The sequence below is a fragment of the Engystomops pustulosus genome, chromosome 9, assembly GCF_040894005.1.
Source record: "Engystomops pustulosus chromosome 9, aEngPut4.maternal, whole genome shotgun sequence".
In the NCBI taxonomy this organism is placed as follows: Eukaryota; Metazoa; Chordata; class Amphibia; order Anura; family Leptodactylidae; genus Engystomops; species Engystomops pustulosus.
The window spans coordinates 82,003,772-82,029,679 of record NC_092419.1 but is presented as its reverse complement, the minus strand read 5'-3'; the positions used below and the strand labels follow the sequence as shown (position 1 = coordinate 82,029,679).

Genomic DNA, 25,908 nt, shown 5'->3' with positions numbered 1-25,908 from the left:
TCTACGGGGGACGCATATAAGGCTGTGAGCTTGTGGCCGTACATACGCCCCTATGGTCGTGTGGATGCGGCCTTACACTGTATATCCGGTTCTAGCACTGCCAGGCAGTTTACAGACACACACATCAAATCAATAACACCAAGCTTTCCATTCAGGAATAAGAGAGGAACTAAAAATGCCAAGTTCAAACATCAAGAAAAAAATGACAGTATGATGACATGTCTTATTTAAATAAAAAGCAGAACATGTAGTCGTACGCTTACCTCTCATTGGTCTCTACATCAAAACAAAATCTTTTGTCAATGGTGTCACTTTTTCTTCTTGTACAAGATTTAAGGGTCAGTTCTTGGCTCACCTGCACACAGATACGAGAAACAAGTTCTGGTTATACAGAAACAACTAATCCAAGAGTCAAAATTGGAGGAGTGAAGAGGAGGAATAAAATGAGAGAAGAGAAGAGGAGAGAAAAAGAATGAAGAAGGGCAGGTACATGAAAGAGAAGATTGAAAGAGGAATTGTAGAGTTAAACGCATGAACAGTAGAGCTGTGAAGAAGAAGGTAATGTAAGGAGCAGGTATAAGAGAGAAACCATGAGAAAGAAGGAGCAATAATAACACATCAACAGCAATGCATGGAGGATAAAAAACAATGAGTGTCCTCTTGTGACAGATGGCCGCAGCAGATTATAACACAGGCTTTCCTTACAGACAAATAGGATTAGATCGTCACTAAACAAAGACACAGTTACACAACTTCTGTTATGTTACAGGTTGAAAACACCACATAAAAAGCAACTGTAACTATGGATTATTATTTTAAAAAACAAACTATTAACTAAATAAATTAAGGAGATGAATATGATTATTCTCTACATTGAAGTCCACTATAGGTTTGTAGATTACACTTTCACATGATAAAAATTTGCTGCAAATCAAAAAGCTAAAAATAAGCTAATATGTTTCAGGAGTTCAGCTTTGTGCCCCTTTCACTCCGAACAGGCTTGTCGGGCTATGAGGTAACGGGATGGAGCAGGTGGTCTCTGCTGTTCTACCGTCTGCAGTAGGACAAAGGACTCTTTGGCTCCTCTATCTTGGTCAGGTCCAATCTTTGCATAAACGGGGTTCTCATAGAACGTTAGGCCTATCTAGAGGATGCGATCTCAGCAAATCCCCCCCCCCCCCCGTTGCACCTGAGATGACCGGAGCAGCCACTCACGCATGCCCCGACTGCTCTGGTCATCTTGAGCTACGTCAAGGGTACAAGGCACCCTCATTCCCGAAATCTGTGAAAGTCCCATCACTAAGGCCCAAAACCGATCACCATGGATAGGGCCTAACTTGCTATAACTGGAGTATTATAGATATTAATTGAAGCAGCAGTGCACATGTGTGATCACCAATACATTAAATCCTTACCAGAATGGGCATTTGGGATCCCATTCTAGTTATCAACAAGTTCCCAGTAGTAGTTCCCAGTGATCACTAATTTATCACCTACATCCATATACAAGTACAATCAACATGGGATTTCATGGTGTTATTCCAGAATAAAAATTAAAATAGAGATTTTGAGCCCACAGAATATTAGGAATCCCTTTTCCAGAAAGATCTGCATTTTTACCTGTCGAGAGCCAGGCTTCTGCTCCACTGGTGTCATGCCCAGGATCTTTCCTTCCTTCTCATATCTGCAGTAATATTTTACCCAGGTAAGGCCAAGAGCCCCTGGAAGCCATAAACAGAGAAGTGCATATTACTCATAGTGATCATTCCCTACCCAATAAATCCAAATTTTCGGTGACTTAATGACAAAATGGAATAGCAATGGTAATGTACAAGCAATGTAAGCAAATGTAACCAACGGGCACAGTAAATGGTATAATATATACTGATATGAAGAGTCATGAAAGTACAAATAGGTTTAAACCTGTGCAAAGTGATAAAACATCCCTCCCTTAGTAGGCAAAAAGGAAAAGAAAAGAAGAAAGGGTATATACACATTAGATATCAAGCCATCAAGACATTGACCTACAACATCCTCAGCATCTGCCAAAAGGTAAGAGTGTACTGTGCCCCATTACAAATTTAGGGATTGTGAATGTTACAACAAGAAAAAAGAAAAATATGGTCCTTAGTGTTTAAAGCCACATTACTTTTCTCCTGGGAGTACAAGTATCCTTCAATGGTGCTCTGTCCCTTTAGCTTGCAGATCATAGGCGCGTCCGTCATCCGCTTCTTCAAATCTTCCAGTTCTTCCCGTGTACTGCCAAAGTGATTACGTGTCTATAGAGGAAGGAAAACTTTTCATATTAGTTAATATTTTAAGAAGGATGACCTATCAATATCAGATTAGCAGGGGACCGACTTCCACCTCTCCCACTACACACATGATTGTATGGGCCACAGCAGCCCCAGCAATCACACAATACCATTCACCACGCATTGGCCAGGAATAGTATTCCAGCTTTCTGGTACGGGTCAGCAGATCTCATAATAATGACCTACCCATTGCAAATAAACAATCCACAGCCCTTGCCAGGGCCCTTGGGGCCCCTGAACAAGCCCGGCGGCAGTACCCGGCCAACCCGGGCAAGTGCTGGGGCCCGGGGAGCTGGAGGGGCCTACTCGGCTCCGGATCAATTGTACCATTGTCGCTATATGACACTGGTACAAATGATCACCATCCGGATCGATTACTTTTCTGCATATACAAAATGGCATACAAGTGCTACATAAATTCATTCTCCAATATAAAGTTCCCTCAAATGAATTATAGTGAGCACAGCACCACCAACTTACTATATATATATATATATATATATGACATCCCCTGACCTGATTACATACAGCCCCCCCTAATTCATTAATTAACGGTGTGTTCATATAAAGCGCAAAATGCATTAACAATGTATATAAAGTATACTCTGTCTGTAGCCAAGCACATGTCACTCAGTAGATATGTAGCTCCCGCACATGTCACCCATTATATAGGTAGTCATGTCCCCAAATAGATAGGCTGCCCAGCACACACTGCCCCTCTCCCTAGTGGATACATAGCCCAGCACACACTGCCCCCCCCCCCCACAGTAAACAGGTAGCCAGCACACACTGCCCCTCCAGTAGATAGGTAGCCAGCACACACTGCCCCTCCAGTAGATAGGTAGCCAGAACTCTCCCCCCCCCCCCCGAAAGGAGAAAGATAGCCAGCAGACTATGCCCTCCAGCCCCCAGTGGATAGGTAGCCAGCGCACACTGCCTCAAAAAATAATAAAATAAAATCAGTGCTCATCTCCCGGCACTCCCAAGCAGCTCCTCTTCTCCCTGTAGTTGAGTGCAGCTCCTCTTCTCAGCAGTAAAGGGAGCAGAGCCAGCTCTGTGCTCTCTCACACACTATCACATCATGTTGTGTCATAGTGTGTGTGCATGGGGAGAACGCACGGACCTGGCTTTGCTCGCTCTACCGCTAAGGAATCCAAGGAGAAGAGGCACTGCGTGGGAGCACAGGAAAGGTGAGTACTGGTCTTATGAGCACTGGTACCCCCCTCGCACGACCCCTATCAGCACTGTGTGTGTCTTAGATGCACATAGAGCTGATTGAGGGCCGGAGTCAGACTGCAGCTCGGGCCTAAATTAGTGGCTAGGCCCAGGACTGCAGTGCCACAATTAACGGATGGCGGCCATGGCCCTAGCATGAGGAATACCAGCAAAACCAGAGAAATATATTCACATTTTATTTACTTAGGACCATGAAAAATTGCCTATCCTCTAATAGCCCGGTGTGTGCCAAGTCCTTAGTAGAAAACACAGAACTTACATTCTGAAGGCTGAGCTGTAGCTGCTGCTTGTAGGGTAAGAAGTCCTGCGTCAACTCAAATGTAAGGCTATTAGATGTAAATAGACAATGCAGGAAGGCCAAAACCTGGGGGTAAAACAAACATTCATTGACTTATAAGTGAGGATTACAATGAACGTATAGATTGGATACACATACAGTATATATGTACAAAAGTCAATCATTCAATTTCATGAAAATTTCTATTAAAAAAACCCAGATGTCACATATTATATACAGTAGAAACATACGGATAAGGTTAACGAGATAGATTTTAACTTACTAATATAATTGTACATTTTTACCAGGAAAATTTGCTTTATTACTAAAAATACATTTCAAAATCATTTACCGGCTCCACCAGGCTGAACTTCTTACTCTCCTGAACCTCCTGAATTTGATAGACATATTCAAGTGAGGACTCATAAAAGTTCTGCTTCTCTTTGTCTACTTGTAGATCTGCCTGCATTGAAAGATGCATTAGAAACTATTAATGAAAAAGAGAAATAAACTGAGAAAAAAATAACACCATTACCAAGTAGTAAGTTCTATATGGTCTTTTATATTGACATTAGTGGTTGAGCCAAATCACTGCAGTTTCATGCCCATTCAAGTGAAGGAGATAAGCTGCAGTAACCAAACACTGCCACTCCATAAAGAATGGAGCTGTGCTCTCAATGCCATTTCATAACTTATAGCTGGTTAAGATGCTGGTGTAGGACCACTACCAGTCTGATACTGAGTTGATATCACCTTTGGGCATTAGGTGAATGCAATGTAAAAAAGACTCCAAATCAAAATATTTTTTACAGGTCGCAATTCACAACACCAAGCGTATAGGTAAGAAATGATACGTCTGTATACACTCAAAACTGTCATGTATACCCCTGTCTTACCTCTTGGAGCTGAGCCTCCTTCTTCTTGGAAGACAAATGCAGATGTTTATCCAGCAAGGAGTAAAATTTCTCACTGTCTCTATCAAATTTCTTTTTTCGTTCCTACAATACAAACAAATATTTGCATGACAATTCCTTAAAATGTTATATTTTAATGGATTTTAGTTCTCTAAGTCCCAAAAGCAAAGAGATTAATTTTAAATTAATGCCACTTCTCAGAGCTCCACAGTTGTGGCGTTACTTGAAGCTGCTGGGCCCCCTGGGCAAAATGCGTGCCAGGCCCCCGATTATAATGTTTTGTGTATAGTACTAGTCTTTTCATATAGGAAAGATACACCATATGGGCCCTCTATGCCTCATGGGCCCGGTTGTGACCACGCCCTCTGCACCCCTTCAAGTTACGCCCCTGCTCCACAGGATAGTAGAAAGTTGTCCGATTGTTGGTGGCCCAAGAGGGGATCCACAAGTTTCCTGAAAACTAAGCGCTTGATGCACATGTCTGATGCACATGACGTCTATGGGGTTGCAGGGAATGGAGATATCCCATAGAAGTAAAAGGAATGTCCATCACACACTATTCAAATCGGGTCAGGAGTTTTGCAGACCCATGTTCTTGTTCTGGCTGGGGTCCCATGAGTCAGGCGCTTATCTCCAATCCTGCGATACCAAAACTTACAAGCATATGAAAATCCATTTCATACATGTGAACACTGATCTTTCTGCAGCATGTGAAGGATTTTCCCAAACTCCATCCAAATAACTGTAGCAGCAATATACCCTTAATCTCCCTAATGGAGTAATCCCCAGAACTCTGAGACAAAGCCTTTCTATGAGGCGCAAGAACTTGTCTTCCACATAGTATTATTCATGCTTGTGACATAACTTTCTCTGAGTCATGCTTGGAAAAAGATTATAATATGCATGAGACTCATAAAGAGCTGATGAAACTAGACAATGTTACTCAGTTGTAAGGAATGTATTTATGGCTTATGGACAACAGATATCTTTTATACTTAGAAAGGAAAAATGAAATTCAACATAGACATGTAGGGAAATGACCAAAAGTACAACACAAAAGGGGCGAAGTTAGTAAAAAAATAAATAAATAGGGTGCAAACTGGGAAAGCGAGAAAATGGTTCCTGTCTCCGAGTCTATAGGGTGTGTCCCCATACTGTCATGTCAGTGGTAGAGACTTTGGGGCACATTTACTAAGGGTCCGTGGACCGCATTTTTGTTGGGTTTCCCGACTTTTTCCGTTTTGCGCCGCACTTAACTGGGGTTTTTGGTGCACGCGTTTGGATTTTGGCGCAGACTCCATGCGACACAAATCGGGGGGCATGGCCATCGGACAACCTGACTGATTCGGACTAAGCGCGGGGTTTAACATTCAAAATGGTGTCGCAAGCCATGCACTCACATACACCAGGAAGAAGAATGTGAACTCCGGCGGATCTGAGCGGGGAAACGGCACATGCAGGAAATTGGACGCATGATCTTAGTGAATCGCGGAAGCTCCGAATCCTCGTCGGACAACGCATCTCGGGGATTGCGACGGGAGTGCGATCTAGGATTGGCCAATCATTCCAAAATCATCTCCTGTTCACAAACCTTCAGGATGGCGATGCATGACCATGGTTTCTCCATTAAGGCTGGACCATGTGCCAACAGTATTTCACTGACTGACCACAGATATGAGTCAAAGGAGGATATTCAACATATGCCACCGCATCATGCACCAGTGTAAGAAGAAAGCCCCGCTCCTCCGCGTACTTCCTGATGTATTTGGCAACTGGCTGCACTGGCATACATTGGCATTTGCCAATCCGCCACCAACCAAATGTGGTGGTGATGGTGTAAAGGGGAAAATATACAGCATATCTCCATGGCATACAGGCGCTGAAATAATTGTAATGCCTGGCTATTTGCAATTATTTTCCGCTTTACAACACCCCACACCAAGTGGGCATCGAGGGGTGTGAAAGGGCCGCGGCCTCCTGATTCGGTGACAACAGAGGAGCAGCGTTTCATCATGTGCGGATATTATGATAATCCCACCCCCTCCCCCTTGTATCATATATAACAGTACACAGTCTGAGATTGATGGGCTGAAAATATTCCTAAAGGCCCCTTTATCCTACCTGTATTGTATCATTGTTTATTACTTCCATTACAAACGTGACCCATTTACAAATAATAAAGAAACATTTCAGTAGATTTAGCAATACAAGACGACCTCTGAGTGCTTGCTGTGTATAATAAGAAACAGTTAAAGGCTGCAGATCACTTCTTACTATTGTAGTATGGTCTATGTTGGTAAACGTACTGACCACTAGGGGGCACACAGCAGTTACTCCTCCTGCCTAGTGTGTGGGGGATCCCTCCACCATGTCCGCTTTTTACTTACAAGTCATATGAATGAACACACAGTACGTAGGAGGTGTGGACCTTACGGGGTACAATAAACAGCTCTTATATGTAACAGGGACATTCTGCATCCTCTGGGGAACGCAAACATGATTTCTTACACACAGATTTACCAGGAATAACTTTGTAGTTCAACTTTTTAGAAAACACACAAAAGTCTTTCTTTGATCCCATAAAGTATTATGCCAAATGACAATGTGTTCCCTGAAGCCAGTAGTTAAAGTGCAAGCTGGTGCTCCGTTCCCAGCTGCCTGTCCCTGGATTGTGTGGCTGGGAATGAATGGGTTATAAAGCAGGAGGAGGTGGGAGCACAATCTGTACAGTCTCCAGCTTTCTGTTGGCTGAAGCCTATTCCCAATTCACTCATTCTGGCAGCCTCCAGATGGCCTGAGAGGATCCATCCCCTCACTATAACATGTGGCTCCCTCCCCCACCCCAATAGACTGTAGTTACAGTCCTATTAGGGAGACAACGCTCGCCGCTTTCACAAACAAGCACATCTCGTTCTAGTTTTAGGGCAAACTTCCCAGAAGGCCTTTTTCAATAAAGTGTTCTAGGAGCTACAAAATTCAGACAAGATGCTAATCGGGGTAATAGTAATTTTTTTTATTATATTAATATCATGGCTGGTTGTTCCCAGGAGACACTTGTCAGGAAGGGTGTGTTGAAGAACTATGAGAAAAACACGCCTTCACACATGGCCAAAATATTCTGTAAGTCGTCATCATATTGTCTAGAGATGACAGCAGTCAATGATCAATGATGAAGTACTGTAAGGCCGGGATCACACAGAGTATTGAGAGTATTTCACTAGGGTATGGGAGCGATGGTGCTGTAAGAGCTGGGATGATAAATTGTGAAAATGTCAGACAATGCAAAGTTATACTACAGTGTCTTATCACTCCGATGCTGGAGGATAAATCTGGAGTCCATTAGGATTATCTTGTATAACTTTGAACTTCCTATTTTTTTGGCTTAGATTACTACAGAAACGTGGACTGAAAAGCTTGTGAATTATGTCCTAATTCATGCCACTGATTTTTTTACCAAAGCCACATCCCTTTTTCAGTGAAGTCTCTCTAATTTCTTAAGCACTTGGTGTATGTGGTACAAAGCTTATCAGACAGTTTTTGCTACAAATTACACCAGACACACACTACTGATAATGTTAGGTTAATGTTTCACTTTAAATTGTAACTTTGTATCCTGCCTGACTAGAAAGGTTAAAAATCTGAAATAAACTTTATTAATAATTTCATTAAAATTGTGTAGAACTAGTCTCCCAAATGGCATTGGACTAGTATAGTGGTCCTTAGATGGGACAGATTAGTTATTGCAGTTATGTGCACTGTCCCGGCTAGCGAGCCAAATGATCGGTCTAGAGCAGGGGTTCTCAACCTGTGGGTCGCGACCCCGGCAGGGGTGGAACGACCAAAACACAGGGGTCGCCTAACGCCATCGGAGCCTCGATTTTATTGCGTTTTGGGTGCAAATACAACATTCTTGTACATGGTTTGGGGTCACCGCAACATGGGGAACTGTATTGCGGGGTCACAGCATTAGAAAGGTTGAGAACCACTGGTCTAGAGGAACCTAGGTGTTATTAACAATATGCAGAATAGGCTACTGACACCATCAGTGCCTCTAATCCAGTCTAGTGGTACTATGAATACTGTGTTCCACTAGACCGATCATTTGGCTCGCTAGCCGGGACAGTGAACATAACCTATCTGTCCCGTCTAAGGACCACTATGCTAGACCATTTTGCTGACCAACGCCCGAGAAATAAAGTAGTTCGATTTTTTCGGGAGACTACTTCTACACAATTCAGTTTTTAAACGTATCTAGTCAGGCAGGATACAAAGTCACCAGGCCATTGTGATCAACTGATCTTCATCAGGATCTCATAAAAAAAGGAGGTAGGAAATAGTTAAACTTAGGATTTTAGGTGTACCTCGAGGCAAACATGAAAACCTCTAGACTCTCACATGCAGTCACTCACTCAATGTACTCTGTTTCAGAAACAAGTATTCGATTTTCATCTGATCATGGGGTTATTTTCATCTAAATCACATCTAATCTAGTCACATAATTCCAGCCCCTCAGACTAGGTGCACATACACAATCTGTTCTTCTTTTTGATTCCAATAGGTTTTGAGAAAACAATTACGCAAATGAGCCTCACGGGCTCCTGGTTACATCACAGAAAGCTCTTCACACTTCCATTTGCTCTCTGGCTGGGGAAGGAGGAGTCTGGCAGAGTCGCAGAATAGAGACGCGAATAATTAGAAGACAATGGAGCCAGAAGGGGCTTCTGTGATGTAGCCAGGAGCCCCAGATGCTCATTTGAGACGGCTTTCTTAAAAAGTAAGCTATTAGAAGCAAAAAGAAGAACAGATTGTGTTTCAGGAGGCACATACCAGCGTGTAAGTGCGCTTGGTTTTGGAGAACTGCATCCATGTGGTAGATTTCCTTTAACTATACAAGGGACTATATTATTATCCCTGTTGATTCTTAAACAAGGCATTTTAGAGGGATATGGCAACATCATGGAGGGAAGTAATTGACTTCTATTACTTGGGTTCCAGTGAAAATAAGTATAGTGAGTAGACTTGTTCACTGTGTATTTTTACTGCTCACAAGTGTATGAAGACAGAGGTACTAATATAGAAATATGCTTTTACTCTGCAACTCGGTGAACATTTTTATTTACTACTTATGTGTCATCTTATTTCTATTCTTTGGACGTCTATGTTTTTGAAAATAGTACTTCTATAGAAGTCGTGGTGGAGATTAAAGCAGAGGAAGCACCATTTATAGTCCCTGTGTACACAGACTGTCAGAACTGTAGGAGTTCTTTGCAGCCCACGGGCAGGATGTGGAAGTACCTTAGTGAGCCCAATTTGATCCTTGCGGAAAGCCTCCAGGGGTTTGATCAGCAGTTCATCTGCATTCTGAAGCTGCGGTGGAAACACAGAGAAAACAGTCACTATAGGAAAAACAACACTAAAAAAAAAGGTAAAACAGTGTCCATTGAGTAGAAATTCTGTAAGAATGTTTCCAGTTTGCTTGTATTATACAGCACAGCATACATCCTCATAGAGAACTGTGCAGAATTAACCAATTTAAACTTATGTCATAAATAATCAAAGCATCACTTTTAGCTGTTTAGTAGAATCTGCATATCGTTCTTCAGGTTTTTTTTATGAAAAGTCTTAAAAGAATCAAGAACCTCATGAAAACATGAGGTTATAAAATTCATACACAAACATCATATACCATACACAATCATCACTTCATTTTCTAATTGGAAATGTAATGTCCATCTATGTTACCTTTTCGTAGGTTTTCTTGACATGTGCAATGGTTATTTCTATTGCCCTAATCTATCATAGTAGTAGAACAATGAAAATAATAGTGTGATGGACCCCTGATGTAACTGAAAACGTTACTTGATAGCCCCATAGGCTACAATGTGATCTGTCAGGTTGGATGGAGCCTCCAACACAAATGTAACCCACAGGACCCACAACCATCGGAGAATGTCTCCTTTTGCTGTCCCGTAGCTGAAATCCAGATTGTAAGTGCTGGTCAGATAATGGAAACGGCCAAAATCTCTAAAGATCTCTCTCTCTAAGATCACTATGTATAGCTATATATTCCGGAACTCACATTAAAATTAGTTAGAATTCCGAATACAGGCAGTCCCCGGGTTACGTACAAGATAGGGACCGTAGGTTTGTTCTTAAGTTGCATTTGTATGCAAGTCGAAACTGTATATTTTATAATTGTAGCTCCAGACAATTTTTTTTTTTGCCCAAGTGACAATTGGAGTTTAAAAATGTTTTGATGTAATTGGACCAAGGATTATCAATAAAGCTTCGTTGCAGACACTTTTAAGCTGATTATTGCAATCTGGGACTATAGTAAAGCATTCAGAGAGCTTCACCAGAGATCACAGTGGGCAGAGGGGACCGTTTGTAACTATAAGTCGTCTGTAAGTCGGGTGTCCTTAAGTAGGGGACCGCCTGTACCATGTAGAACTTCTGCGTCTCACAAGTAATATGTGTGCAGATCATTATTCTGTGCTGTGTATGTAGATCCTGTTCACATTTAATCAACACTGTTCAACCAGTAAGAGGTAAACCCCAGGATGGGGTCTGGAGGGTCTCAATTTAGAGACAAACCTCTTGTGGAAAACCCCTTTAACGTACTGTCTATTCCAAGGACAGCATATTACAGATACAAGGATGCAATTGCAGTGGATCAAATCCTAAAGGGAAACAGTTTGCAATTTTTGTAAAATAAGGAGTATGTAGACCTGGATTATGAGTCCGCTGTACTCATGAGCTTGGAGTTTCCGCCATCGTACTAGCTACCATGTACTAATATGTATAGGTTACATATAACAAGATTGTTCCCCTCACAATCATGTACAAATGTAAAAGAAATACAAAAGGAAACTGATGTTTTTGTAAATCGAAAAAAAAAGAGCGTGGGAAGATATTCAGTATTATAAAGAAGAATGAGTGTACATACTGTACTTGGCTACGAAGTAAGCATTGCATTATGCTCATAAAATATCGTCATACAGTTACTTAGCACAAGCCTATAATAAACCCCAGACTGTGCATGTGGGTTTATATAATTGTTTCTGACATTAATACACTTTTATATCATTCACATAGATGTCAAACAGGCCCAGGATTCCTGTACAGTATCTTGATCTTTCAAGTGACAGGTATGAGATGTTCTCATGAATGTAACACAAAAGGATGAAGACACATTTACACCCCTAGTAGGCCATTATAGGAAAAACAGGTCTTACCATCATCATTTTCTCATCCTCCACTTCCTGCAACAAGTCAGCAAACTCTCTAAAGGACTCCGCTAAGAGAAAGGAAAGACATGTGTGAATTTATTGCTCTCACAAAAGATGGTTACATCAATGTATTACTGCAGGTCATAAACAATGAAACATCTACTTACCCTATAAACAACTTCTACCTGTACAGTCATCACAAAGGACCATGAATGATCGTTATGGTTTATTTATATATTGGAGAGGAAACTGGTTACTTAATGTATTAAATGTCATGAAATAGTAGATACAGGCAGTCCCCGACTTACGATGATCCGAGTTATGAACAACCCCTAATTACGAATGGGGTCCTCACCCGCGCATGCGCGGCCGATGACCCCGTTTGTATCTAGGGTTGACCCATTCCTCAGATCGCAGTTGCACTTATCTTGCTCTTGTGTGTGCCGCTGCCTCCTTAGTGATGAAAGCGGAGGGGGAGGTAACTAAGGGCACTGTTGCGCGATACCAGCGGCTTGTAAAGCGCTTCTGTGCGCATAAAGAACAAGCCGCTGGTATCGTGTGACTGCGTCCTTAGTTACCTCTCCCTCCGCTTTCATCACTAAGATCGCGGTTGTGTCATACCAGTGGCTTGAACTATGCGCATGGAAGCGCTTTACAAGCCATTGTTATAATGGGACCGCGATCTTAGTGATACAAGTGGAGTGGGAGGTATCTAAGGACGCCATCGCACGATACCAGCAGCTTGTTCTTTATGCGCACGGAAGCACTTTACAAGCCGCTGGTATCGCGCAACAGCGTCCTTAGTTACCTCCGATCCACTTGCATCACTAAGATCGCAATCGCAATATACCAGCGGCTTGTTCTTTATGCGCACGGAAGCGCTTTACAAGCCACTGTTATAACGGGACCACGATCTTAGATCCGACTTACATACAAATTCGACTTAAGTACAAACCTACTGTCCCTATCTTGTACGTAACCCGGGGACTGCCTGTACAATCTTACCTTGTGATGGGCACATGGCTGGTCAGTTTGTAAGTACACATATACCTGTCCTGCACCTAAAGCCCAAATACAGTGGTTGAAGCACAGCTCATTCCTTACCTCCCCAGCCAAGTAGCAGTTCAGTATCAGAGATACAATCTCATCATTTCACATACTGTATAATTTTAATGGTGCTTTCCATGTAGGGAAGGTTCTGCAATACAACAGCTCACTCCCAAAAACTAGATTCTAGTGTAGTACGAGCTCAGCAAATGAGTTGGAAAACCATGTGTTCCAAGTTTAATGCAAGAAAACTGCCTACACATGACTCTTATTATGCGTATAAATGTATAAAAGTGTCCTAACTTGGTTACAAATTATGGGGTAAATTCATGGGCTGGTCTTTTAAGGGAGAACATGCATTACAGATTTATGGGACATTCTGTGTATGTCCCCTAACTTTCTTTCAATGGAAAAGCCCCTTTAGGTTTCTAAATGTGTTCCACACTGACTAGGGAGGACCCCGCTACAGGCACCCAGGCAGGGCCTCTTATTGGGAGTGAGCTGTGCTGCAGCTGATCACTGAGGGTGAGTCACTGTTTGGCTCAGGTACAGAGGGACCAGCGCTGAAACATCTGTTGTTAACCCCTAAATTATACCAACGTCTTTACTGGTGAATCCAAAAATTCTGTTAATCTCATTTATCATATGAGAAAAGCAATTCTCATTTGAAGGGGTTTTCCAGGATATACACTCACCGGCCACTTTATTAGGTACACCATGCTAGTAACGGGTTGGACCCCCTTTTGCCTTCAGAACTGCCTCAATTCTTCGTGGCATAGATTCAACAAGGTGCTGGAAGCTCCTCAGAGATTTTGGTCCATATTGACATGATGGCATCACACAGTTGCCGCAGATTTGTCGGCTGCACATCCATAATGCGAATCTCCCGTTCCACCACATCCCAAAGATGCTCTATTGGATTGAGATCTGGTGACTGTGGAGGCCATTTGAGTACAGTGAACTCATTGTCATGTTCAAGAAACCAGTCTGAGATGATTCCAGCTTTATGACATGGCGCATTATCCTGCTGAAAGTAGCCATCAGATGTTGGGTACATTGTGGTCATAAAGGGAAGGACATGGTCAGCAGCAATACTCAGGTAGGCTGTGGCATTGCAACGATGCTCAATTGGTACCAAGGGGCCCAAAGAGTGCCAAGAAAATATTCCCCACACCATGACACCACCACCACCAGCCTGAACCGTTGATACAAGGCAGGATGGATCCTTGCTTTCATGTTGTTGACGCCAAATTCTGACCCTACCATCCGAATGTCGCAGCAGAAATCGAGACTCATCAGACCAGGCAACGTTTTTCCAATCTTCTACTGTCCAATTTCGATGAGCTTGTGCAAATTGTAGCCTCAGTTTCCTGTTCTTAGCTGAAAGGAGTGGCACCCGGTGTGGTCTTCTGCTGCTGTAGCCCATCTGCCTCAAAGTTCGACGTACTGTGCGTTCAGAGATGCTCTTCTGCCTACCTTGGTTGTAACGGGTGGCGATTTGAGTCACTGTTGCCTTTCTATCAGCTCGAACCAGTCTGCCCATTCTCCTCTGACCTCTGGCATCAACAAGGCATTTCCACCCACAGAACTGCCGCTCACTGTATGTTTTTTCTTTTTCGGACCATTCTCTGTAAACCCTAGAGATGGTTGTGCGTGAAAATCCCAGTAGATCAGCAGTTTCTGAAATACTTAGACCAGCCCTTCTGGCACCAACAACCATGCCACGTTCAAAGGCACTCAAATCACCTTTCTTCCCCATACTGATGCTCGGTTTGAACTGCAGGAGATTGTCTTGACCATGTCTACATGCCTAAATGCACTGAGTTGCCGTCATGTGATTGGCTGATTAGAAATTAAGTGTTAACGAGCAGTTGGACAGGTGTACCTAATAAAGTGGCCGGTGAGTGGATGTACTCATTATAAGAGGTAGGGTAGGGTCAGTTACTGTCACCCCATAACAATCAGCTGATATTAATAGCCACGGTGCCAGCAAATACACAGTGCATTGAGCTGGAAACAGACTGGGTTACTTCAGCTCAGATACCCATTTATATGCACGGTAGCCAAGCTGCAGTTCCTTGCTTCAGCCACTACTCGGTGTATAGAGCCATCTGCCACTAAGTCTGAAAACCATGTTTTTGCCTTCTGATCAGCTGATCCTTATCAATCTTACCTGCTCATCAATATAAATCTACAGTTAAAAGAATAGAAATATCTATGGTGATGAAAGTCAATTTAAGTGATGGGCTCTTTGGTTGGGCACAGTGCCACAATGTCTTTTTAAAGGAAATCTACCATCAAAATCAAGCATGATCTGCCTTATGTAATCTTACTATAGCAGAGGAAGTCTCAGCACATGGTGGGAGGGGGAAGTGCTTCTGGATAATTTTAATAGTTGATTTTAGAAGGAAAGAGACTGTGGAGAAAAAATATAAGAAGATAATCACAGTTAGGGTACCTCGATCTATGAGTAAGTGTCCAGGATTTTGTTGATGGATTTCCTTTAAAGGGAACCTGTCATCAGAAAGGTCAATTTTACATGATGACAGGTTTCAATAGCCTCCAGCATGTTGATTTCAAATATGCCTTTGTTGTGCATCTGAATAATTCCACAGCTTTTTAATTGTTTCTTTAACATTACTTGGCTCCCTGCCAGCACTGTGTGGCGAGTCCCTGGGTGGAAGATGGGGGTAGTCTTTCAGGGGCTCTTTCTACTGACCAATTGGCATTATTGAAGGAATTATTCATGGTAGAACGAGCAGTTGTCTTTAGAACATGGATGTGTAATTCCACTCCTAACTTGATTTTATGGAGAAAACAGGTTAATAAAAATCAATCTTGGAAGGGGTCCTTTATTAGAACCTAGAGAAAACCTCATAATTAAATAGGAAATAGGAAATCTGGTCTTGGCAAGAGTTAGGGGAAAAAGATTAATCTTTTTATACTGAGAAGTTAGGGAACACTGATACTTTACAGATTTTTTCCCTTCTTTGTTGTTTTTGTCTGGGGGGAGTTGTTTTCATTATTAATTTTTTTGTTTGTAAAGGATGTAGTTGTTTTTTATATATGTTTTTGTGCTTATAAATATTTAATATAAAGAAATTTAAAAAAAAACTTCAGTCAATAACAGGACACATCCCAGAAATCCTTACCAATATTTATTTCATCATCCGTCATGGTATCACCAATGAAGTCAAACTGGAAGCTCTGCAAAGTTTGGGAAAATTTCTGGATGGCACTGGAGTAGCCTGAAAAGAAACAAATAGAAATACTGGGTAAATTAGGACTGTCTTAGAAGCAGATTTCATACACAATGGTAATAACTGCAAAAATCAAAAGTATAAGGGGATGAACTGATAAATCAGTCATTATGTATATCTGTTTCCAGGGAAAAGTTGCAATGGCAGATAATAATAATTAATAATAATAATTCCTTTATTTATATAGGGCACACAGATTACACAGTGCTGCACAGAGCACAAATTAGTCCCTGTCCCCAATGGGGCTCACAATCTAAACAACCTACCAGTATGTTTTGGAGTGTGGGAGGAAACCAGAGGAAACCCACACAAACATGGAGAGAACATACAAACTCTTTGTAGTTACTAATGTAGCCCCAAGGATATACATTTATAGGACAGCATTAAAAAAACAAGGCCACTCTAGCGGCCCTTATAGCTAAGGCATCTTGGGCTGCACAAAGTTTAGACAATTCATAGGGAGGTCAACGGATGAGTCAGCGAGGGATATTTGCATTGAGAACATGTAGTCTATTTACATGGCTGTGTCATAGTAACAGGAAGTTTTTGTCCTATGTATAGCTTGACAGGTGTCACAAACCTGCCTGGAGCAGGAAGAACAAGCATTTCATGGCTTATTTTTTTAAAAGCAGATTATACAATTAACAATATAGTATATAGTAAAAAAAAAGCTGAAAGGTACATAATGTAGAAGGTAGTTAATGGACATAAGTAATGGGATATGCTGCACCATAAGCAATTATGTTGGTCATTGGTGCTCAGGGCAGTGCCTTACACCAGTGAGGAGGAGCATCATGCACCTACAGGAAGTCCTCAGGAGACACAGGAATATCAGAGGGATATATTCCCCACAGGAGAAAAGGCAATTTTCTCCAGGTCCTTCTCTTCTCAGCATCAATGTGTGCGGTGGGATACACAGGACCTTTACTCTAGTGATCTCTTCTAGCAATAGGTCCCACACCCATGAATATGTTTATCCAGGATAAACAGGGTGTCAGTATCAATGTCTCCAAAATAAATGGTCGCCTCTACCTCAGCCTCATGGTTATGGTTGACTTATATATCCAGAGTTGGGGCCAGGACTGGGTATACCTGGGCAAGTCCCAGGCCCAGAGCTGCTGGGTCAGGGGGGTATATAAGGCTGTACATATGGAATCCATAGTAGTGAGGTGAGCTGTATCTAATAAATCCATTGGTAGTGAGGGGGGCTTTATATAAAATTACCATGAGGGGCTGTTTGGTCTGATAAAATAGGTAATATTTTAGGGAACAGGAGACTGTTTTAGTTTCTAAATGCCGCCATGTGAGCACTGCAAAGGGGCCCACTGAGGCTCTCTCTCCCCCAGGGGCCTACTGAAACCTGGTGCCAACCCTGTATATAACTAGGAGTGCTCACCACTGAGACAAAAAGGGTGAAATGTAAGAAAGATGCACTGATGGTTTTATCCCAACCAGGGCCCCTTCCATCACCAGCTCAAGGCTCAAGAAAAAGAACATTTTCAGAAATGAAATTCCTCAAGAAATTAGACTGCATACCCCACTGGGGAACAGAAACATAAACTGTGAATCTCCTTAAACTATTATAGACACTCCCTTGTTAGACACTATACAAAGAAGTCCTTCCTTTGTTGGTGATATGTAACAAAATTTGATCTTTCTACCCTATTAGTCTCGGGAAAACCCTCAAAGAAAAGTAGAAAACTGAGGATTGCAGAGTCAAGCACAGAGTTATAAAAGTGCTGTTTGTAGGTTTTTTGCCTTTAATGGAGAAAGCAAATTTCCCCATCGCAGTTTAACAGTTATGGGTGGTTCTTCTGAAAGTAGAAGTGGTTCAGATGTTAACATGTAGTTTATCTGGGTGGCTAATTGGTCTAAATCCTCTTCAACCTAAATTTGAATCAGGAATTTTGCTTACATTGGCTTTTTTTTCCCGGGCTCTTAAACATTTGTGAGCAATATATCCACCCGGTCAACAAGGCAGAGCAGTGGTAACTTCAGAGAGCCTTTAACCTCAGATACTCCTACACTATGTGTCCTGTGTAGAACCAGAAAATAAACATTAAAACTAACTAAAATGCCTGAGAAAACATTCAATGTGCTGATTTCCCAGACCAAACCTTGACCAACTGGACTGACCTGCTTAGACGAGTCCAATGATATGAGATTCAGTACAGGAAATACCTCTAATGTATGGAGCATTTTTTTTTCGGACTGAATTCGCTCACGGATCACTAGCCCTGTTTTTAAACTGTTTTAAGACCTGTATGATAAAATGATTTGGCCTTAGAAAGGGGCCATAGCTTCATCAGAAAAAAAGGCGTGCATGAAAAAGAATGCACATGCATCAGAATTTTGTTGGATTTTCTGGTGTAAACTAATAATAATATTAATGATAATTCCTTTATTTATAGAGCGCACACAAATTACACAGCACTGCACAGAGCTTACCAAATCAGTCCCTGTCCCCATGGAGCTCACAATCTAATCAACCTACCAGTATGTTTTGGAGTGTGGGAGGAAATCCACGCAAAACACGGGGAGAACATACAAATTCTTTGCAAATGTTGACCCTGGAACTTGAACCCAGGTCCCCAGCGCTGCAAGGCTGTAATGCTAACCACTAAGCCACCGTGCTGCCAACTAAGATTAGGTATAAAGTCAGACCAGACAGACTTATAGCGTGTAGAATTTATTAATCTGCGTCAGTCACCATGATAAAATCGGTTGCAGTAGAACATTGTCTGTCTTATCTTTAGACACTATTCATAAATTCTCCCACTGTATATTTCCCATAGGATGAGAGATCAACTCATCCTTGGATCAACAAAAAACTTAAAAACTAAATTTTCTATATAGGCAGAGGTTACAACAAAATACTGCAAAAATACTTGTATATAAAATAAGATGTTTTATGTGTTATATGATATAATTGCTTACAATATGTGGAGATATATAAAGAAAAGAATGGGTTACAGGGACCTTTACATGCACAGGGTAATTGGGGTGAGGGGGCACCGAGCCTCATACAGACAAAATCAATATGAGGACCGTGCCTCCTCTACATGGGGGACACCCCTCAGTTATGTCCACAGCACAGCAATGAAAGGCTTCATTGAGCAGCAGCCCCCGGACACAGAGCCATGAATTGGAGCATTCATAGGAATTTTACATATCTAAATAAAGAACTGCTTCCTAGACATGATGGAGCAGAGGACAAGCTGCTAGCAGGAGCAAATTCATGGAGATCCAGAATGCACTGGGGACACATACTGTTCAGCATAGAAAATCCATACAAAGATGGTTTCTAGGGGCACAGAAATCTAGGACAAGTCGCTTGTTGGGTCATCTTACTAGAGTCAAGGTATATATATTTGAGCCTGGTTTCCCTATGAGACATCAGGTGGTGGAGAAGTTAGAAAACTGGTAATAACAGGCACCAACCACCGACTCTGAGAATGCAATTTGCATAAAGATAAAATCTGAATGTATCTCTTAAAGGACAGATCACTGGGAAACAGGAAACATATTAAGTGCTGTTAATGTGTATTATGTGCGGGTAGAGCTGGTAGATTTCCCTGAAGGTCTACCCTTGTAATGCCCTTATACACACACAGTGTGCCCAGTGTGCCTGCATTCTCCAAAGAGATGAGGTAGAAGTGACTACTAGACACCTACTAGTAAATTGTCTCCCTAAGGAATAAAAGGTCTGGACATGTCGTAATGCAACAGCCTGATTCTTCATTCCTCCAAAATGGCATGAAACCATAGGAAGATGGGTAGGTGATCGCCGTGGACGCCATCAGGCCCTGCAAATTAGAAGGCGCTGCTAACAAAACATGGTTACCTTCCAGAGCTCCCTGCAACTTCTTCCTCTTTCCGCAACCCCAAGCTTCTCATTCAGGACCCAGCAGCATGATGTCACTGCAGTATGCGCCCTCTGTATGACAGGTGGCGCCATCGACTACACAATGATGCCATTGGTGTCGCCTCTGTCATAGAGAGGGGACCGACAGGGGTGACATCACACTACTTGGTCCTGAAATGCGCATGTGGCTATGCTGGGCTACAGTGCTAAATGGAGAGGGTCTATGCTGGGCTACAGTGCTAAATGGAGAGGGTCTATGCTGGGCTACAGTGCTAAGTGGAGAGGGTCTATGCTGGGCTACAGTGCTAAGTGGAGAGGGGCTATGCTGGGCTACAGTGCTAAGTGGAGAGGGGCTATGCTGGGCTACAGTGCTATGTGGAGTGGGGCTATGCTGGGCTACATTACTAAGTGGAGGGGGGCTATGCTGGGCTACATTACTAAGTGGAGAAGGGCTATGCTGGACTACATTACTAAGTGGAGAGGGGCTATGTGGGCTACAGTGCTAAGTGGAGAGGGGCTATGCTGGGCTACAGTACTAAGTGGATAGGGGCTATGCTGGGCTACAGTACTAAGTGGAGGGGGCTATGCTTGGCTACAGTATTAAGTGGAGAGGGGCTATGCTGGGCTACATTACTAAGTGGAGGGGGCTATGCTTGGCTACAGTATTAAATGGAGAGGGGCTATTCTGGGCTACATTACTAAATGGAGGGGGCTATGCTGGGCTACAGTATTAAGTGGAGGGGGCTATGCTGGGCTACATTACTAAGTGGAGGGGGCTATGCTGGGCTACATTACTAAGTGGAGAGGGGCTATGCTGGACTACATTACTAAGTGGAGAGGGGCTATGCTGGGCTACATTACTAAGTGGAGGGGGCTATGCTGGGCTACATTACTAAGTGGAGGGGGCTATGCTGGGCTACATTACTAAGTGGAGAAGGGCTATGCTGGGCTACATTACTAAGTGGAGAGGGGCTATGCTGGGCTACATTACCAAGTGGAGAGGGGCTATGCTGGGCTACATTACCAAGTGGAGAGGGGCTATGCTGGGCTACATTACTAAGTGGAGAGGGCTATGCTGGGCTACATTACTGAGTGGAGAGGGGCTATGCTGGGCTACATTACTAAGTGGAGAAGGGCTATGCTGGCCTACATTACTAAGTGGAGAAGGGCTATGCTGGGCTACATTACTGAGTGGAGAGGGGCTATGCTGGGCTACATTACTAAGTGGAGAAGGGCTATGCTGGGCTACATTACTAAGTGGAGAGGGGCTATGCTGGGCTACATTACTAAGTGGAGAGGGGCTATGCTGGGCTACATTACTAAGTGGGGAGGGGATATGCTGGGCTACATTACTAAGTGGAGAGGGGCTATGCTGGGCTACATTACTAAGTGCAGAGGGGCTATGCTGGGCTACATTACTGAGTGGAGAGGGGCTATGCTGGGCTACATTACTAAGTGGGGAGGGGATATGCTGGGCTACATTACTAAGTGGAGAGGGGCTATGCTGGGCTACATTACTAAGTGCAGAGGGGTTACTGGACTGCGTTATTAAATAATAGTTTAAATTGAGAAAACTACATTTAATAGTTTTACAATAAAAATCTTACAACAGTCTGATAAAGCTTGTTTTTCGATTCCTCGCCTCATATCAAGAGAGCAGTTTTCCGTCAGTGAATGACTACAATGTTTTATTTTGCTATGATATTTTGCTGCAAAATTTAGATTCTAGTTCCTTATAATATGGACTTCATGTTAGGATTTGTTGTCCTTATTACTATAATGTTGCAAATTCACTAATGTACGCCCTATATTAAACTTTTTTTTTGCTATTTTAAAAAAAACCCTTTACAGCACAGGTGTCAAGCAGCACCCAACAGTTTTGTATTCAGCTACACCCAAAATAGGTGGTCAAGTAACTCCCTTACCACGGTCCCTGGAAAAAAATTGTGTGCCCTGCAAATGCTCCATATCCAACTCTAACCCATATACAGGCAGTCCCCGGGTTACATACATACAAATTCAACTTAAGAACAAACCTACAGACCCTATCTTGTAAGTCGGAACTGTATATTTTATCATAGTATCATAGTATATAAGGCTGGAAGGAGACGCAAGTCCATCAAGTCCAACCTTCAAGAATTAAATAAATGTTTTATCCCCATAACCCGTGATATTTTTTCTCTCCAGAAAGTCATCCAGGCCTTTCTTGAACATGTACATAGAGTCGGCCATAACAACCTCCTGCGGCAGAGAGTTCCACAGTCTCACTGCTCTTACAGTAAAGAACCTTTGTCTATGGTGATGGTAGAATCGCCTCTCCTCTAGGCGTAGAGGATGCCCCCTTGTCCTGGTCACAGGCCTAGGTATAAAAAGATCTTTGGAGAGATCCTTGTACTGTCCGTTCAGGTATTTGTACATTGTAATGAGGTCTCCCCTCAGTCGTCTTTTTTCTAAACTGAATAATCCCAAATTTTGTAATCTGTCATTGTATTCTAGTCCCCCCATTCCCCTAATAATCCTGGTTGCTCTCCTCTGCACCCGTTCCAGCTCTACTATATCCTTTTTATATACTGGTGCCCAAAACTGTACACAATATTCCATGTGTGGTCTGACCAGGGATTTGTATAAGGGCAGAACTATGTCTTTATCATGAGAATCTATTCCTCTCTTGATACATCCCATTATTTTATTTGCTTTAGCAGCAGCCGCCTGGCTCTGGTCACTAAAATTAAGTTTACCATCCACCAATACCCCCAAGTCCTTTTCAGCTTCAGTTTTACTAAGTAATTGACCGTTTAGAACATAATTATACTTTTTGTTTCCATGGCCCAAGTGCATAACTTTACATTTATCTACATTAAACCTCATCAACCATTTCTCTGCCCATCCCTCAAGCTTCCACAAATCCCTCTGTAATGCTAAACTATCGACCTCAGTATTTATTACTTTACACAGCTTAGTATCATCTGCAAATATTGAAACTTGACTGTGTAAACCCACTACAAGGTCATTAATAAAAATATTAAAAAGAAGTGGCCCCAATACTGACCCCTGTGGCACTCCACTGGTAACATCAACCCAATCTGAGAATGCGCCATTAATGACCACCCTCTGTTTTCTATCACTAAGCCAATTACTTACCCAGATACACAGATTTTCTCCTATTCCCAGCAGTCTCATTTTATATACCAACCTTTTATGTGGCACGGTGTCAAATGCCTTTGAAAAGTCCAGATATACAACATCCACAGCGTCCCCCAGATCCAGTCTTGAACTTACCTCCTCGTAGAAACCAATCAGATTAGTCTGACAGGACCGATCTCTCATAAACCCATGCTGACGCTGGGTTATAAGGTTGTGCACAGTGAGATACTCCAGGATAGCATCTCTAATAAACCCCTCAAATATTTTCCCCACCACAGCAGTTAGACTTACGGGTCTGTAGTTTCCAGGATCGCTATTTGATCCTTTTTTGTATATTGGTACCACATTTGCTATGCGCCAGTCCTGTGGAACATAACCAGTCCTCAGTGAATCTTCAAATATTAAAAATAACGGTCTGTCTATCACCGTACATAATTCATGCAGAACCCGGGGGTGTACCTCTTCCTGGGTTAAACTGTTGACATTATAAAAAGAATTTACATTATTCCTCATTGTGTCTTCCACCAGGGGATTTTCCTGGGTAAAGACAGTTGAGAAGGCGACATTCAGTAGATTGGCCCTTTCCTCATCTCCTTCCACCATGACCCCCATGTTATTTCTAAGGGGACCCACACTCTCTGTTTATAGTTTCTTATCATTTATATACTTGAAAAATAATTTGGGATTATTTTTGCTCTCCCTGGCAATATTTCTTTCAGTCTCTATTTTTGCGGCCTTTATCTGCTTTTTACAGGATTTATTTTTCTCTCTATAATCCTGTAATGCCTCATCGCTACCTTCACGTTTTAGCACCTTAAACGCTTTATCTTTCTCGCTTATTGCTTTCCTTACAAGACTAGTTAGCCACATAGGCTTTTTGTTGTTCCTTTTATGCTTTTTCCCATAAGGTATGTGTTTCTCACAGGACTTTTTCAGAATATATGAGAAAAAGTCCCATTTTTGGGGGGGGGCTTTTGTCTTTGAGAGCATTATCCCAGTCTATGCCTTTAAGGTCTTCCCTTAGTTGATGAAAATTTGCCCTCCTGAAGTTTAGAGTGTTGGTTGCCCCTTCACTAACGTGCTTAGTAAAGCGTAATACAAAATCAATGATATTATGATCACTATTCCCCAGGTTCCCCCCAACCTGTAGTTTTGATACCCTATCAGGTCTGTTGGTAAGGATAAGGTCCAGCAGTGCCCCCCCTCTTGTTGGCTCCAGGACTAGTTGTGACAGGTAATTGTCTTTTGTTGTTGACAAGAACCTGCTACCTTTGAAGGACCTGCAGGTTTCTGCCACCCAGTCAATATCTGGGTAATTGAAGTCCCCCATGATAAGTACTTCACCATGCTTTGAAGCCGCATCCATTTCACTTATCAGCATTTCCTCTGCTGCCTCCATTATATTTGGAGCCTTATAACAAACCCCTAGTAATTAAATAATTATTTTTATTTTTCCCTCCTCTTATCTCCACCCATAGGGACTCCACATTTGCGTTACTGATGTCATCTCGCAAGACGGGCTTGAGGCAAGAATTCACATATAAACAAACCCCTCCCCCTTTTTTATTTATACGATCCTTTCTAAAAAGACTATAACCATCTATAGTAACAGCCCAGTCATAGCTACTGTCCAGCCATGTCTCGCTGATACCCACTATATCATATTTCCGCTCCAACATCAAGAGTTCCAGTTCCTCCATTTTGTTTGTGAGGCTTCTGGCATTTGTGTACATACACTTTATATGGTTTTCCCTGTCCGTATTCCTTTTGTCCTTATTCCCCAATCTCATTCCAGCCCCCCTTCCTCCCCCATGGACTATGGCTCTTCCCAGCTCTCTATGTACACCGTCTATTTGCCCTGCACAAGTGTAGTTGCCCTCCCCCCAGGTCTCTAGTTTAAACACTCCTCCAACCTTCTAGCCATTTTTTCCCCTAAAACAGCAGCCCCCTCCCCATTGAGGTGCAGCCCATCCCTACTGTAGAGCCTGTAGCCCACAGAAAAGTCAGCCCAGTTCTCCATGAACCCAAACCCCTCCTTCCTACACCAACTTTTGAGCCACTTATTTACCTCCTTGATCTCCCGCTGCCTTTCTGGTGTGGCACGTGGTACAGGCAGTATTTCGGAGAAAATTACCTTTGAGGTCCTTGCCCTGAGCTTATGGCCTAAATCTCTGAAATCATTTTTAAGGACCTTCCACCTACCTGTTACTTTGTCATTGTAATCCCAGCCAGAACTTTTTTGGTCTCTGTGACAATTGGATTTTAAAAATGTTGGGTTGTCATAAGAATCAATATTAACACTAAAGCTTCATTACAGACACCATTGATAACTGTTACAGCTGATGATTGTGGCCTAGGACTAAAGCACAATAAATTACCAATATCCAGAGGTCCGTTTGTAACTAGGGGTCGTATGTAAGTCGAGTGTTCTTAAGTAGGGGACCGCCTGTAATGTGCCATTTCCCCCAATCTAAAATGCTCCCTTTCTTACAGCTGCCCCTTTTCTGTAGCCCCCTTTTTATTTTGTCTGTATTTACAAGAAGTGGGGCTACAGAAAAGAGGACATTATAATACCCCTTTTTCTATAGCTTCCCCCACACAGGTATAACATCCACTTGTCT

The 25,908-nt window shown here is 42.5% G+C and overlaps 1 protein-coding gene across 7 annotated transcripts in view; it reads right to left on the bottom strand.

The window, feature by feature from the left end:
• Positions 1-25,908, bottom strand: part of OPHN1 (oligophrenin 1) — an 84,154-nt gene that overhangs the window by 29,426 nt on the left and 28,820 nt on the right. For 4 of the 7 annotated variants that reach the window (XM_072124424.1, XM_072124423.1, XM_072124425.1 and 1 more), the window contains exons 3-12: positions 16,171-16,266; positions 11,978-12,039; positions 10,038-10,109; positions 4,725-4,826; positions 4,181-4,291; positions 3,811-3,915; positions 2,150-2,279; positions 1,924-1,950; positions 1,621-1,721; positions 264-355 (exon numbers count right to left, since the gene is read on the bottom strand). In XM_072124424.1, the coding sequence (XP_071980525.1) occupies positions 264-355; positions 1,621-1,721; positions 1,924-1,950; positions 2,150-2,279; positions 3,811-3,915; positions 4,181-4,291; positions 4,725-4,826; positions 10,038-10,109; positions 11,978-12,039; positions 16,171-16,266 (898 nt within the window). The remainder of the gene's footprint in view (positions 1-263; positions 356-1,620; positions 1,722-1,923; positions 1,951-2,149; positions 2,280-3,810; positions 3,916-4,180; positions 4,292-4,724; positions 4,827-10,037; positions 10,110-11,977; positions 12,040-16,170; positions 16,267-25,908) is intronic. The other 3 variants (XM_072124427.1, XM_072124428.1, XM_072124429.1) reach the window with 1 other exon arrangement.